Source organism: Boleophthalmus pectinirostris, unplaced genomic scaffold (genome assembly GCF_026225935.1).
Source record: "Boleophthalmus pectinirostris isolate CB_2022bp ecotype Guang Dong unplaced genomic scaffold, ASM2622593v1 HiC_scaffold_1, whole genome shotgun sequence".
Lineage (NCBI taxonomy): Eukaryota > Metazoa > Chordata > Actinopteri > Gobiiformes > Gobiidae > Boleophthalmus > Boleophthalmus pectinirostris.
The window spans coordinates 20,905,228-20,917,512 of NW_026570970.1; the positions used below are offsets into that span (position 1 = coordinate 20,905,228).

General features: G+C 36.4%; 1 protein-coding gene across 5 annotated transcripts in view; it reads right to left on the bottom strand.

Annotated features, from left to right (window-relative positions):
• The window catches only part of caska (calcium/calmodulin-dependent serine protein kinase a), a 100,592-nt gene that overhangs the window by 12,062 nt on the left and 76,245 nt on the right, over window positions 1-12,285 (bottom strand). For all 5 annotated transcript variants that reach the window (XM_020936335.2, XM_020936334.2, XM_020936332.2 and 2 more), the window contains exons 11-14: window positions 10,440-10,561; window positions 6,419-6,496; window positions 4,022-4,069; window positions 2,637-2,717 (exon numbers count right to left, since the gene is read on the bottom strand). In XM_020936335.2, the coding sequence (XP_020791994.2) occupies window positions 2,637-2,717; window positions 4,022-4,069; window positions 6,419-6,496; window positions 10,440-10,561 (329 nt within the window). The remainder of the gene's footprint in view (window positions 1-2,636; window positions 2,718-4,021; window positions 4,070-6,418; window positions 6,497-10,439; window positions 10,562-12,285) is intronic.

Sequence of the window (12,285 nt, forward strand, 5' to 3'; positions counted from 1 at the left end):
AACTGCACAACCATTTTGCTTATTAAGAATCTTGCACTTGTACTACGTTGAGTATTACAAGACTTAACTGAGTGGAGTGGCAAAGTTAAAAGCTGCAGTCACCCATTCTTCATTTTATAAATTATACTGTTATTTGATGTGATTTGGAGTGATGAAAGAAGTACTAAATATTAGTAAAACAATGCATATACTGGAGCAAATAAATGCTCAAGTAAAAGTATCACACAAAAAAATATAGCAGTTTAAAAATGTACTTAAAGAGTACAAAGTATTATTTTAGTATTTAGCTTTTGTGCAGATTAAGGCTTCAAAAAGTAGATTTGTATTGAATTTTGCCTTAGCCTTAGCCTTTCCAACAGGTCTCAAACTATGATAAAAAATACTTTTACTTTTCAGTCCTGTTCAAAAATGTAGTGGAGTAGAAAGTACAAATACATGCTTTCAGATGTAGTGAAATAAAGTAAAAAGTGTCCACTTTAAAATGTAAAGTAAAGTGAAGTACAGCTACCTGAAATTTTTACTTAAGTACAGTGCTTTACTACTTTGTTACATTCCACCACTGGTTATTTGGGAAGTGATGCCTTTTTCCTTAAAAGTTCAACAAAAACAGATTTAAAAAAGAAACAGAAAGTCTTTATACTTTATACTACCCGTCTCTTCTGGCCTGGCCTTAAAATGATAAGCACCAGTCTTCACGGTGCAGCGGAGCCCACCAATAACACTTGAATGGCAATTTAACAAACTGCTCTGAACTTCACAGGACAACAATCAACCCTTCAGTAAAGGCGCCTGTCAGCCTGTCCCAAGGGTGCCACCTACGCTCCCCACCACCCTCAACCACCCCCACCTGCCCACCCCATTCATCTAGAGGTAGAGCGCACATCAGAGGGGCAGAGACATGAAGGCAGCAGCACTCTCTCAACTCCCACGTCAGTCTCCATCTAGCACCAAAGAGAGGTGATGCGCACAGACACCAGGAAGTCACGGCTGTGTGAACTAACAGGAGTGCATGTGGAGATACTGTACCCTAATGAGAGCAGGGTGAAAGGGCAACTAATCCTCCCAGCAACCGGCAGCTCTGAGTTAAATTAAGGTACGGAAGAAAAGAAGCGCTGAGGCCAAAATGTGGATGATGCCATAATCAGCTTTTAAGGTCAATTCATAAAAGGCTTTGAAAATGAATGTGCTGTGTTATCAAAACAATGAGTTACTAATAAAATTCAAATAGAAAGTCATGATTCTGTCAAGGTAATAATCAAAATATGCAAAAAACATACAGGAAATGCAGTGTTTCCCACAGAAAATTGGTTAGTCAAGGTGGTGAGATACTGTGCTGGTAAAAGTGACAATTATGTAATGTCCAATGTCCAATTGGTTAGCTAATTGCCTAAATTACACTAGTACCCATGAATACTACAAATAATCCAAAACAATTTCTGTCTTACACCGAAAACCATTTTATTTGATATAATTAATGAGCAATGCATTTTAGTTTTATTCCTTCACTATGTTTATGTAATTAAATGTAAAAATGAATAATGCTGCACCAATGACGCTGCTCTAACTCAATATGAAAGTTGGGAATTTAGTTTTATAGTTTCATTGTGTTTTTAGTGAGGCTGTTGTCCTATTTTTTCTACAATAGTCTGACATAAGGGCTGTGAGGGGCAATAGAGCATTTAACCCTGAATTACACAATATTCACTTCAACTTCTTTCTTTTGATTTGTTTTGCTCCTTGCTTTCAAACATGATACACTCTTCCTCAAGGCTAAATGTTCACTCCTGTATAATTTATATTCCCTGGTGCTATGAGAGTCTTACACCTTTTAAAACCCACTAATATTCCTGTAAACAAATGTGATATTCTCAGGAGTCTTCTGGTGTTGACTCTGGCCTGAACTCAGAGGAATGTGGGCGGGACAGTGCCTCTCTCGACCCTGTGTGAGTTTACACGGCTCTGGCACCCAAGGATCCAGTCATATTAAACATGATTTAGTGCTCAACACACAACCTGCTGGGACCATACCTCCCCCTGCCTGCGCCATAGGAATTTCACTGCCTTTACAATTTTATTACCATTGTTATTTGTTTGTGATACAATCTTCTCCTCTTTTGTCTTTTGCCTGTTGAGGTGAAAATGAGCCATTGATCAGGAGTATGTTCATGTGATGTGATTAGCATAACTGATTGATGAATGCATTAATTACTACAGATTTGAAATTTTTGTATTTATTAGGATTTCTTTTCTTCTTTTTAAAAATAAAATGGGTAAATAATGTGTACTGGTGACGCCATATACGACAATGTAGCAAAGGAGATGGGCTACTTAAAATTTGAACAGTTAATTTCAGTTTCTATCATCAATGCTGATGTTCTCAGAGCTAAACCTACACTGTGTAACTTGCATTCATACTCTGTGTGGGCTCACCTCTCCACAGATCTAACCTGTCTCTTGGCCTGGTGAAGTCACCTGTTTGTCTCCACTGAGGTCAATGCTTTACTCTGGAACATTGTAGCAAAGCAAAACCATGGAGACAAGCAACAAACCCTTCACCAGAAATTTACATAGTGCAGTTATACAGTATACTGATTCACTATAAATCAGATTACAATCATTCCAAAAGTTGAACTCACCATAAAATGCGGTTGTGTCAGTATCCTCCTTAACTCCTTGGCTTCGTGGTTCTCTGGGTAACACGAAATCTCCTCCAAGACCTGAGACAGAACCAAAGTTTGGTCAGTTATTCTGCCCAAATGCCCTCTCCTGTCTCTGTACCTGCCCCTGTACCTGCCCCAGACCACTCCAACCACCTCTGTGCCCTGCGCTCTTAACTCGCCCTAAACCGCCTCCCTTGCCTCAGTGGCCAATGTGAAATCACCACTGGACGCAGGTCAGGAACTCAAGAATCTGGTCAAGTGTGAGCCCCTCCCTGTTCTCAGTCGGACACAGCGGCTCATGTCCGCTTCAGTTATGTGGAGCCTCGATGCTGAATGTGGCATTGTGGAGATTAGGGCCTCTCAGGGGGATTTACTCAAGTTCACCTGTCTGTCAATGCATTTCAACCATATTAAAGATAGTTCATACATTTGTTGATGCAAAACCTTTTTCAAATATTCAGTCTACCTCTAAGATTAAAGCTCAGGTGATTACTGTTCCCTGCCAACATTTTCTCACATGGCTCCCTGTTAAGAGTCACACTACAAAAACTAAAATCTTGCCAAGTTACCTTGAATGATTTGAATTAAGAACATGTTATATTGACTTGAGTAAATCTCACATGGAAAAATTATACACCAAGTTACACTTAAAATAAGAAAAACAAAACACTTTATACTTAAAATAAGAAACTAAATCGAATATTGGTTGAATTAAGAAAAAAAATACTCCACTGGTAGATAATTATTCTTGCAGTGAAATCTACTCGTATCAACTTCTTAATTTGAGTCATTTGAACTTACTTAGATATTACTTTTTGCACTGCAGTGTACTACTGATCTTTTCATGCTTTGATATTGATAGTGATATAAATAGATAATATCTACACAATTGTTGAGGCTATCAGTGTAACAAAAATGGATTAAAGCACCATTTATCAGTGATATAAAATATGCATAATAAAATGTGAAGCAAAAGTTTGAAAATAAATACTGGAAGGCTGAGACCCACAGTTAGGTTATTTCCTTTGAAAATCATGTCTAAGCTACAACAATATTATCCCCTGGTGTATTATTATGTTCCTTCCATGTGAAACCCTCATTCATAGAGTTTATTGTCTTTTAGCATAAACATTTTAGTTTTTATGCAAGCTTCAAAACATACATAATTATTGCACTTATGGATAGTTAACATGTTAAAAGTATTATTACATGTAACCAAAACAAAGGTATATATTTGCATAATTTTAGCTTTTTATATCATCTTGGTCACATTGCAAACATTCCCACACTAAATCTCATTCCAGCCACGTAATCCTGTCATTACTGTAAACATGGTGTGATGATGAGGTCTTGGCTCTTACATATTCCAGATGTTTCAAAGCGCCACTTGCTCCATCTTGGGAGGGCCTCTTCAAATGGAGGAAGACACAGGAACAATGATTATTCAAGCTTTTGACTCGGAGGGGAAAGGTCAAAGGTGACAGAGGAGGGGAGACTCCACCCTCAAATTTAATCAGTGTATTAGTGGGGGAGTAGGATTAGTATTTATAGCCATTAGCCAAGAATACAAGATTTAGTCTCAAAGATTAGAAATTGAATTAGTGCAGAGAGAAGTTTTAAGCGCTTTGACACACAAGTTTAAATGAGCTCAAAACCTCACAGTAAGCAGCAGGAGACATAACATCAGCTTAAGTTTAGTAACAAGGTAAGGAAAAATAGTGTGGGACAATGCAAGAGGAAAGAGAAAGGATAACACATACATTTTAATTGCATTTTATTTATAATATTTGATCCTAATGTTTGGATTAATGGTGACAAAATCTTCAATATCTACTTTGAAATTCAGAAGTTAACTATCGTAAATACACAATACAATAATAATACGTAAAAGGTTTGTGCTTTCTTAATGTATTGAAATGTAAACTTTAGTGCACTGGTGCATTTCTTTCTGTCAAGTACAATTAGGTGACTGCACATTAGTGTTTCCTGATATGAAATTTTCAAACTCAACTTCGATAGTAAAGATTAGACTTGATAATCAATTACAACCAATTTTGACACTTAAATGATCAATTTTAAAAGCTTTTTAGATGAAATTGTAAATACAAAATTATAGCATTTGTTTATTATACCATATGGTCTTACTCTACTCTTACTCTTACTTACTCCTCTCGTTCTGATAAAACTCCAGATGAAATGTTCAGAACTGTCAAATTGTATCTATTTATTATGTATGTATTTATTTATATAGTTATGTGGTTTGTTTTCAGCATCGATACTTAAATGAGTATCTAGTTTTGATAGTAGTTTTAATGTTGTTTAGTATCTGATTTTCACCACTTTTGCCCACTCTACTTGCACACATTCAACACTTATGTCCCCAATTTATGGCTTAGCAACAGTTTTATATATAAAAACGCTTCACTGTTTTGATTAGGCTTGAATGCAATGCTGTTTATTAAAGTTTATTATAGTGGCAAACTAAAGCTCACACAGCAAATTCAGAAGTGCCCTGACAACTCGTTTAATAAATGGCTTAGACCTTAACTTTTAATCCATTCACTTCTATTTAAGCACAAAAACATTTCAGTAGTTGTATTTTTTCTGCAGTGGACATTAGGTCAAATCTGGGTTAATTAACCAGGTCTGTCTGACACCAAAACCACTAACAACAAGCTTTTGTCTTAAAATCAAGACGCCACTTCTCACCAGCCCTTAAGACGATTTAATTGCTCCCGAAACCAACACAGCACACAGTAAATGCTCTTGTGGCGACTAACAAAGCTCTGCACTCAACACCACTACAAACATGGACTCGTCATGCCGCAGTTTTAGTGAGAGGTAAACAGCAGGAAAATACTCAAATAGCTGCAGCCAAACCCAGGAAACCAAAAATGTGTTCTGCTCCGTCTAATCAGTAACTACGTCAACAATCACCATTTGCCCAACACCAACACTGAGTCAAACAGTTTTTTTAAATGATGACATGTGATGTTAAGTGATAAAGAAAGATGACAACTCTTCGGATATTTTTAAGACGGTATTATTGTCCACATTATGGAGGCACTGATCCAGCTTTATACGTTCCAATACCGATGTCAATGCCATGGCTTTAAGTATCTGTGATACCCGATATCAGTGGATACTAGGACAGAGACTGAAAATATTATTTATTTCCCTTAAACACAAATGGCATATGGGAAACCATTATACAAATGTCTTTTGTAAGTTAAGTGTTGTATACAGTAAGTACAGAACAGGTCTGAAAAAATACAAGTTCAATATTACAAAGTGTTTTGGGTCAATATTGGTAAGTAAATCGTCTTATTACACCATTTTTATGCTCGATTGGATATTGACTGAACCGATATCTAATACCAGTATCGTATTGGTGCATCTCTAGTCCACATAATATGCTAGAAAAAAAAAGTTCTTAGATGGCAATCAAAACCCTTTTGTCCAGTGACAATCCAATGAATATTTCACAAATGAAATAAATTATGCATGTGAATGTAGACTTATTATTTGTTTGGCTAATCCCCTTTTTCCTTCTATGTTTTATTTATTCTCAAAATAAGTATACAAGAATGGACAATGCAGACAGCAGAAATTCAAGTTAAAGAGTGAAGATAAAGTTTAAGCAGTTAGTTTTCAAGAGCTACAGACACATTTGTAAATTAGTTTTATTACCAGTACACACACAAACAAGAGGAAAGAGGGGTATGAAACAGTTATCTTAAATTTAAGGTGCCACTCACCTCTTTGGCTCTCTGCACTCCATCACTGGGAGGGTTTCGGATCAGCGGGGAGGACCTGCTGTTGATCTTATCATAGAGCTGCAACACAAACAAGTCAATCACTACTCACTCTGAGCCCAAGTAGAACCATTTGCTCTTTGGTTACAAGAAAGTAAATTTTTTATATACATTATCCATAACAATAAATAATTTAACATCAAGTTTCAGTTCATATATTACCTGCTAAAATATTTGGTATTTTTTAATTTAACCACAACAAGCAAGCTGGCACAACTGAATAAATGGAATACACCCATTTGAAGACAATTATATATATTTTAGACTAGCCAAGGAAGCAAAAAAGCACAAAAAATAAAATAAAAAATAAAAAAGCAAAAGGACCTGGAAACCTTCATGCCTAACCCTGCTTTTGGACAACATGTCAAATTATCAGCAGATAACATGCAAACATATAGTAAAATTAGCTAAATAACAGCACCATACAAAAACACTGCATCATTACAGTGCCTGGTGTTGAACGTGTATTGACAAAACAAAATGTGCTCTCTGTGACCGGAGGATGTTCGACACAAGAGCCATGTTTCATTTAAGTCCCAGCTGACCCATAAAGTCCCTCACGGCTGCAGCTTGTGTGAGCCCAGTCAGGGGTTGTGAGGCTGTATTTAAGAGACTGTATGCTGCAAACAAAGAGGGCAGCTGTGTTCTCATAACACAACAACAAGCTCTATTCAAATATTATTGCTACCTATTGCAAACATGGTGTCTTGTGTTTGATCATTTTTTCAGTGGGAACTTGCAGAGTGCACACACAGGGCAGCTCACAGTTCGTCAGGGCAGAGATGGAGCAGAGGAAGAGAGAGAAGAGAGAGAAAGAAAGAAAGAGAGAGAGAGAGAAAGAGAGAAAGAGAAGGAGCGCGAAAGAGACGCAGAGGCTGGAGACAGGAGCTCTTCAGTACCAGACAGTTCAATGCAGTGCTGAGATCTAAAAAAGACATGTGACAGCCAGTCTAGTGGAGGAGAGCGGGGTCAGTTATCAAAAAGCAAACAAGACAAGCTGGAAGTGGTGTGTTCTTTGAGTTTTCCGTTTCAAAACAAAATGAAAAGTAATAAATGTTAGGTACTGTATGGCTGAAAAAGAAGGCACAGACCTCTGCCATGAGATCAGACCCTCTGCAAAATGAGATACATGTAAGTCCAATGTATGCATTTTAGCATACTAGCTCAGCAATGAATGTATTATCAATCACACAACTCAACAAAACTGTAATCTTCCTTAACCAATAACAAAAAATACCACAACAATCACACATACATTTTAACTGCCTATCTAACAGACAATCAAATAATAAAATGTGTATTTTCTACAGCATCTAGACATTCTCCTTTTTACCCACCCTCCAAACAAGTGCTGTACTTTTTACATGTTCCTGGCACTCAGCAAAGCTTGTTTTTCATGACAACACACCAAAAAGTTGTAATAAACAAATATACATAGAACTATAACAAAGGTATTATACTTTGATTGTTATAAGGCAATAAAGAACATGAAATTACTGTAAATATGCAGATTGAAGCAATCAAAAAACAACTTTTGTTAATTCAGTATGGCTGTAAGGAAATAAAGGCATAATTTGCTTTAGGAGACCCTTTTTAAGCACAAATCCCAATAGAGAATACAAACACAAGGCATTTGTCTGCAGCGCCTCATTATACTCGTGAAACTCTAAAAACACACACATGCGGGATGCTTCACCGAGATCAAATTTCCGAGCTGCGTGTTGTGATAAAACGATTTTTCCTTCGTGTAGATCTGAAGCAAATAGAGGATGAAAACACACTCACCCAAGAGACAGAAAGTAGTTTGTGAGAAAAACGCAGCCAGCCGAGCAGAGGAGAGAGGTTTATCTTTGCCAGAGCAGCGGAGAACTGAAGTTTGTTGTGTTTGGATGCAGAAGGCTCGACTGGTTTTGAATGCAGGGTCTTGGACTTTACAATTGAAGCCATTGTTCTAGTGATTTGAGGGAGGGCTACGCACTTCTTTGTATTGGTTTGACCCTCCCCTTGGGGTGTAAAACTCTGAAAATGGGACAGCTGTGGCCCCAAATCTGGCAACACCAATTTTTTTCAGTCTTCTAGAGCCCATTAAATCATATACAAATAGCAACATGTATTACTAGCTTCATCAACTTCATACACTTATATTTAGCTTTCAGAAATGAGCAACTTTCACCCGAGATGAGGGTGATAAACTGTCTACTGACACTGTGAAGTTTCCACAGGCGCCATGGCAACTTGAGAAAGAGTTGACAAGCTCAGAAGGACTTGGCATTTTCTTCTATCTGACAAAACTGTAGTAACAACGTGGCAAGAAATAGAAACAATAGGCTAGCTCTCTGTGATTTGTAACTGCTTTTGTTTGGTAATAGCTGGTAAATAAGAAAAATATGCATAATATATTCTATTTAGACCTGTCATGATAACAAATTTTGAAGTTCGATACATTGCTGAAGTAAATAAAGACAATAAACGATACTACTGAAACAAATTTATGCCCCTGACACAAAAATAAAAAAGCAGATTTTAACCACAAAAACTATTTAAATCAACAAAACAGTTAAAAAATCATGAACTGTGATAAATAAACAGCAGAATGAAACCTTACATATTTTGTTTGCATCTGTAATGAGTCACAGAAGTTATCCATTCAACCTCTGACAACTTAAGTCTTATCGTGTAGCCGAAAAATAACCAAAATTTCCAAGTAGTGCTAAGAAAAGTACATAAGATAAACATTGACGGCCACAATATATCGTTCCATCTTTCATATACTGAACGATAAGTCGATATAGTATTCAACAGGCCCAAACCTACACACATGTACAGAGGTTCCAAACAGGCTCACAATTTTTCATCCAATCAGGCACACAAACCAACCCCTGGATGCTACCCCAGACTCTAAAATCTGTTATGGTGAATTTTCAAGGGACAAAATCGCAAATAGTATGCAGAGATTTGAAAAATGATGACGAAAAAATGACATGACACTATCCCAGCAAGCTGTTTCTGTGTCATGGTGCCTTATCACAGAGCCAGAAATAACTAAGTAGGTGGGGCTAAAAGGTCAAACTAAAACCATGTTCCTGACTCATGGTTTGAAATAAGTCACTGGGACTTATGAAGAAAAGACAAAGATATTCAAACTAATGCAGACTTCACTGTTAAGAATCACATTAGACTATTAATATGAGACAGATAGAAGGTACACCTGAGTCCCAAATAGGCCAACCATCCATGTGTGAACAGTAGAACTTGCTCTTTCAAAGTATTATTATTCAAACAAGTCAACCAGTGTTTTCGCTTTACTCTTCAACACAAGTGAATATTTTAATAGGACTCCTGACAATTCCTGTCCAAAACAAACTTCTGTTAAGCCCCAGGCAAAGAACACAGAACTTTCTCAAACAATTAGAAGATGTTTGACTGTGAAAATGCACAAATCACAGCTCTAAAATATACACAAATTAAACTAAATGTATGTAATATATCATTAGATCTCTATAAGAAAAAAAAGACCTGCAGAGTTGACATTTTACTTCCTGGTCTGAACTTGTTGTGTTGTTGTGTCCTTGGGGAGCACACTTAACCCACCTCACCGCAAGTGTCTGTCTACACTGGTGTATGAATGGGTGAGTGGTTCTTTGATGTAAAGTGCTTTAAGAGTCTATATAAAATATGACCATTTACCATAAACTAAATATTATATCTTTTGAATGGTCAAGAGTCCTCAAAATGAACAGGAAGCTGAAATCCATGAATAGAAAGCAAAAATGTAAAAAGTAAATGCATCGACATATCGTCCTGTTTTTTAATCACATTAGAATCTGAGAATTTTCTTTAATTTTCTTACTTGAAATCTTTCCATCATTCTTACACATACAAAACTACCAACCAACGCGTAAGTCTTCTAAATCTTAAATCATCTTCTTAATCTGATATTGCGGTGGGTAATGGTATCACTTACATCAAGTAGCGTGTGCAGATGCTGGTCTTGAAAAACGCTGTGGAGGAAATCCAGGTCCTTCTCACTGCAGTCTGTGAGCGCGTGGATCTCCTCTAAACTGTCCAACACCTGAGAAACAGCCCCTGGACACAGACACAGACCCCAAAATTACCCCAACTTCTACAAGTTACACGTGATCACTCATTCATATATAATTCAAAGAGGCATTTTGTAACTTTTTTAGTGGAGGGACTGCCACCATCTGCTTATTTCCACTGGGGTGTTAATACATTTCATGGAACGTTCCACAGTATAACTAAGATAAGGCGTCCCATTTGTAAGATTTTTGTGATCAGTGTGCTTTGGACATTTTATTCAAGCCTGTCAAAACTGCCATGATAGTAAGAGGCTGATCTTGTATTTTAATGTTCCACAGTATAACTTTAAATGTATTTATTTTGATGAAGTTACAGGTCAGATCTGTGGACAGGCAACCCAGGATACAGTAATAAATAATGCATGTTTAAAAAAAAATATTTTAAGAACAAGAAAAAAAACTGTAATTTAAAGCAGCATTACTTTCCTTGTAGAAATGAGTGTAATTTTCCTCCCCAAAAAGTGTAATATAAAAATTTTCCTCTCTAGCAAGTGCATCGTAAAAGCAGAACTCATACTACAAAAAAAGACTGCTGCACGCTGTTTTTATCCAATTATAAAAAACTTTTTTTCACTTGCAAACTAATTGTGCGTAGAGTATCACGTGAATACTAGTTATGTAAGAGCTAGGAAATCTATACCCCACAAGATAATTTTATTGTCACACTGTGGAATATTCTAGGCAAAGCAAGAACATCTGAATGGAGCTAGTAGACATAAGACCTCCCACAAGAAAAGTTATGTGATCCAAAGTGAATTAAAACAAAAGAATAACTGGTCACTGGAGCAGGCAAATCTCAGTGACAGAGCATGCACTGCTACATGCATTTAGCCAGTGATACCTACGTTCTGCTGCCAGTAGTCCTAGGAGGAGGGGAGCATTAACAGAAATACACATCTTGCATTAGCATATTTTAGCATAGCACTTGGTTATTTTAGGGAAATGAGTCAGTGACGAATGCTATGCCCTGTTTGAGATCTGCAGAATGCTCTTCTATAAACTGAAAGAAATGCTGAAGTTTTGTGACAAAATATGTTGCAGCTACCCATTTGATAATGCTTTTTTCCACAATTGAACGGATAAAGAATCTATTTAATATAGATTTATTACATAACCTGTATTTTCATTTATAAACATATTACTGTTACTGTTATTTTGTTTGCTTTTGCTGAGATCTCCAGTGGTAAATGTTTGTTGGTCATATTATGTGAAAAGTGTTAAGTGAAAAATATAATAAAAATAATAAGAAGAAAGAAAAAAATTGTGCTAAAGTTTCAAATGGGTACATTTGATAATGCTGTTTTTCCACAACTGAAAGAATAAGAAGTCCATTTACTTTTATTACCTAACCTTTATTATATTTTATACTCATATTAGTATTATTGTTTTGTGTGTGTTTTTTTTACTGAGTTCACCGGGGTAAATGCTGGTTTGTCATATTATAAGACAAAAATAAAATAAAAAGAATTAACAATAGGAAAGAAAAAAAAAAAAAAAGTGGTGATAAATTTTGTGAGAAAATATGCTGTATGTTCCACGTTCCAAAATCCATGTTTGATTAAAACTTGCAGAGACCATTACATTTTGGGCATAAATTACTGCTAAACTTCATTTACAGTACTGTGCAGTTTGGATTTGTGTCTTTGTGCTGACAGCTAATCTTGTGATCATGATTTTAGTGCAAAAAAAACATCAAAGGCAGGATGTGAG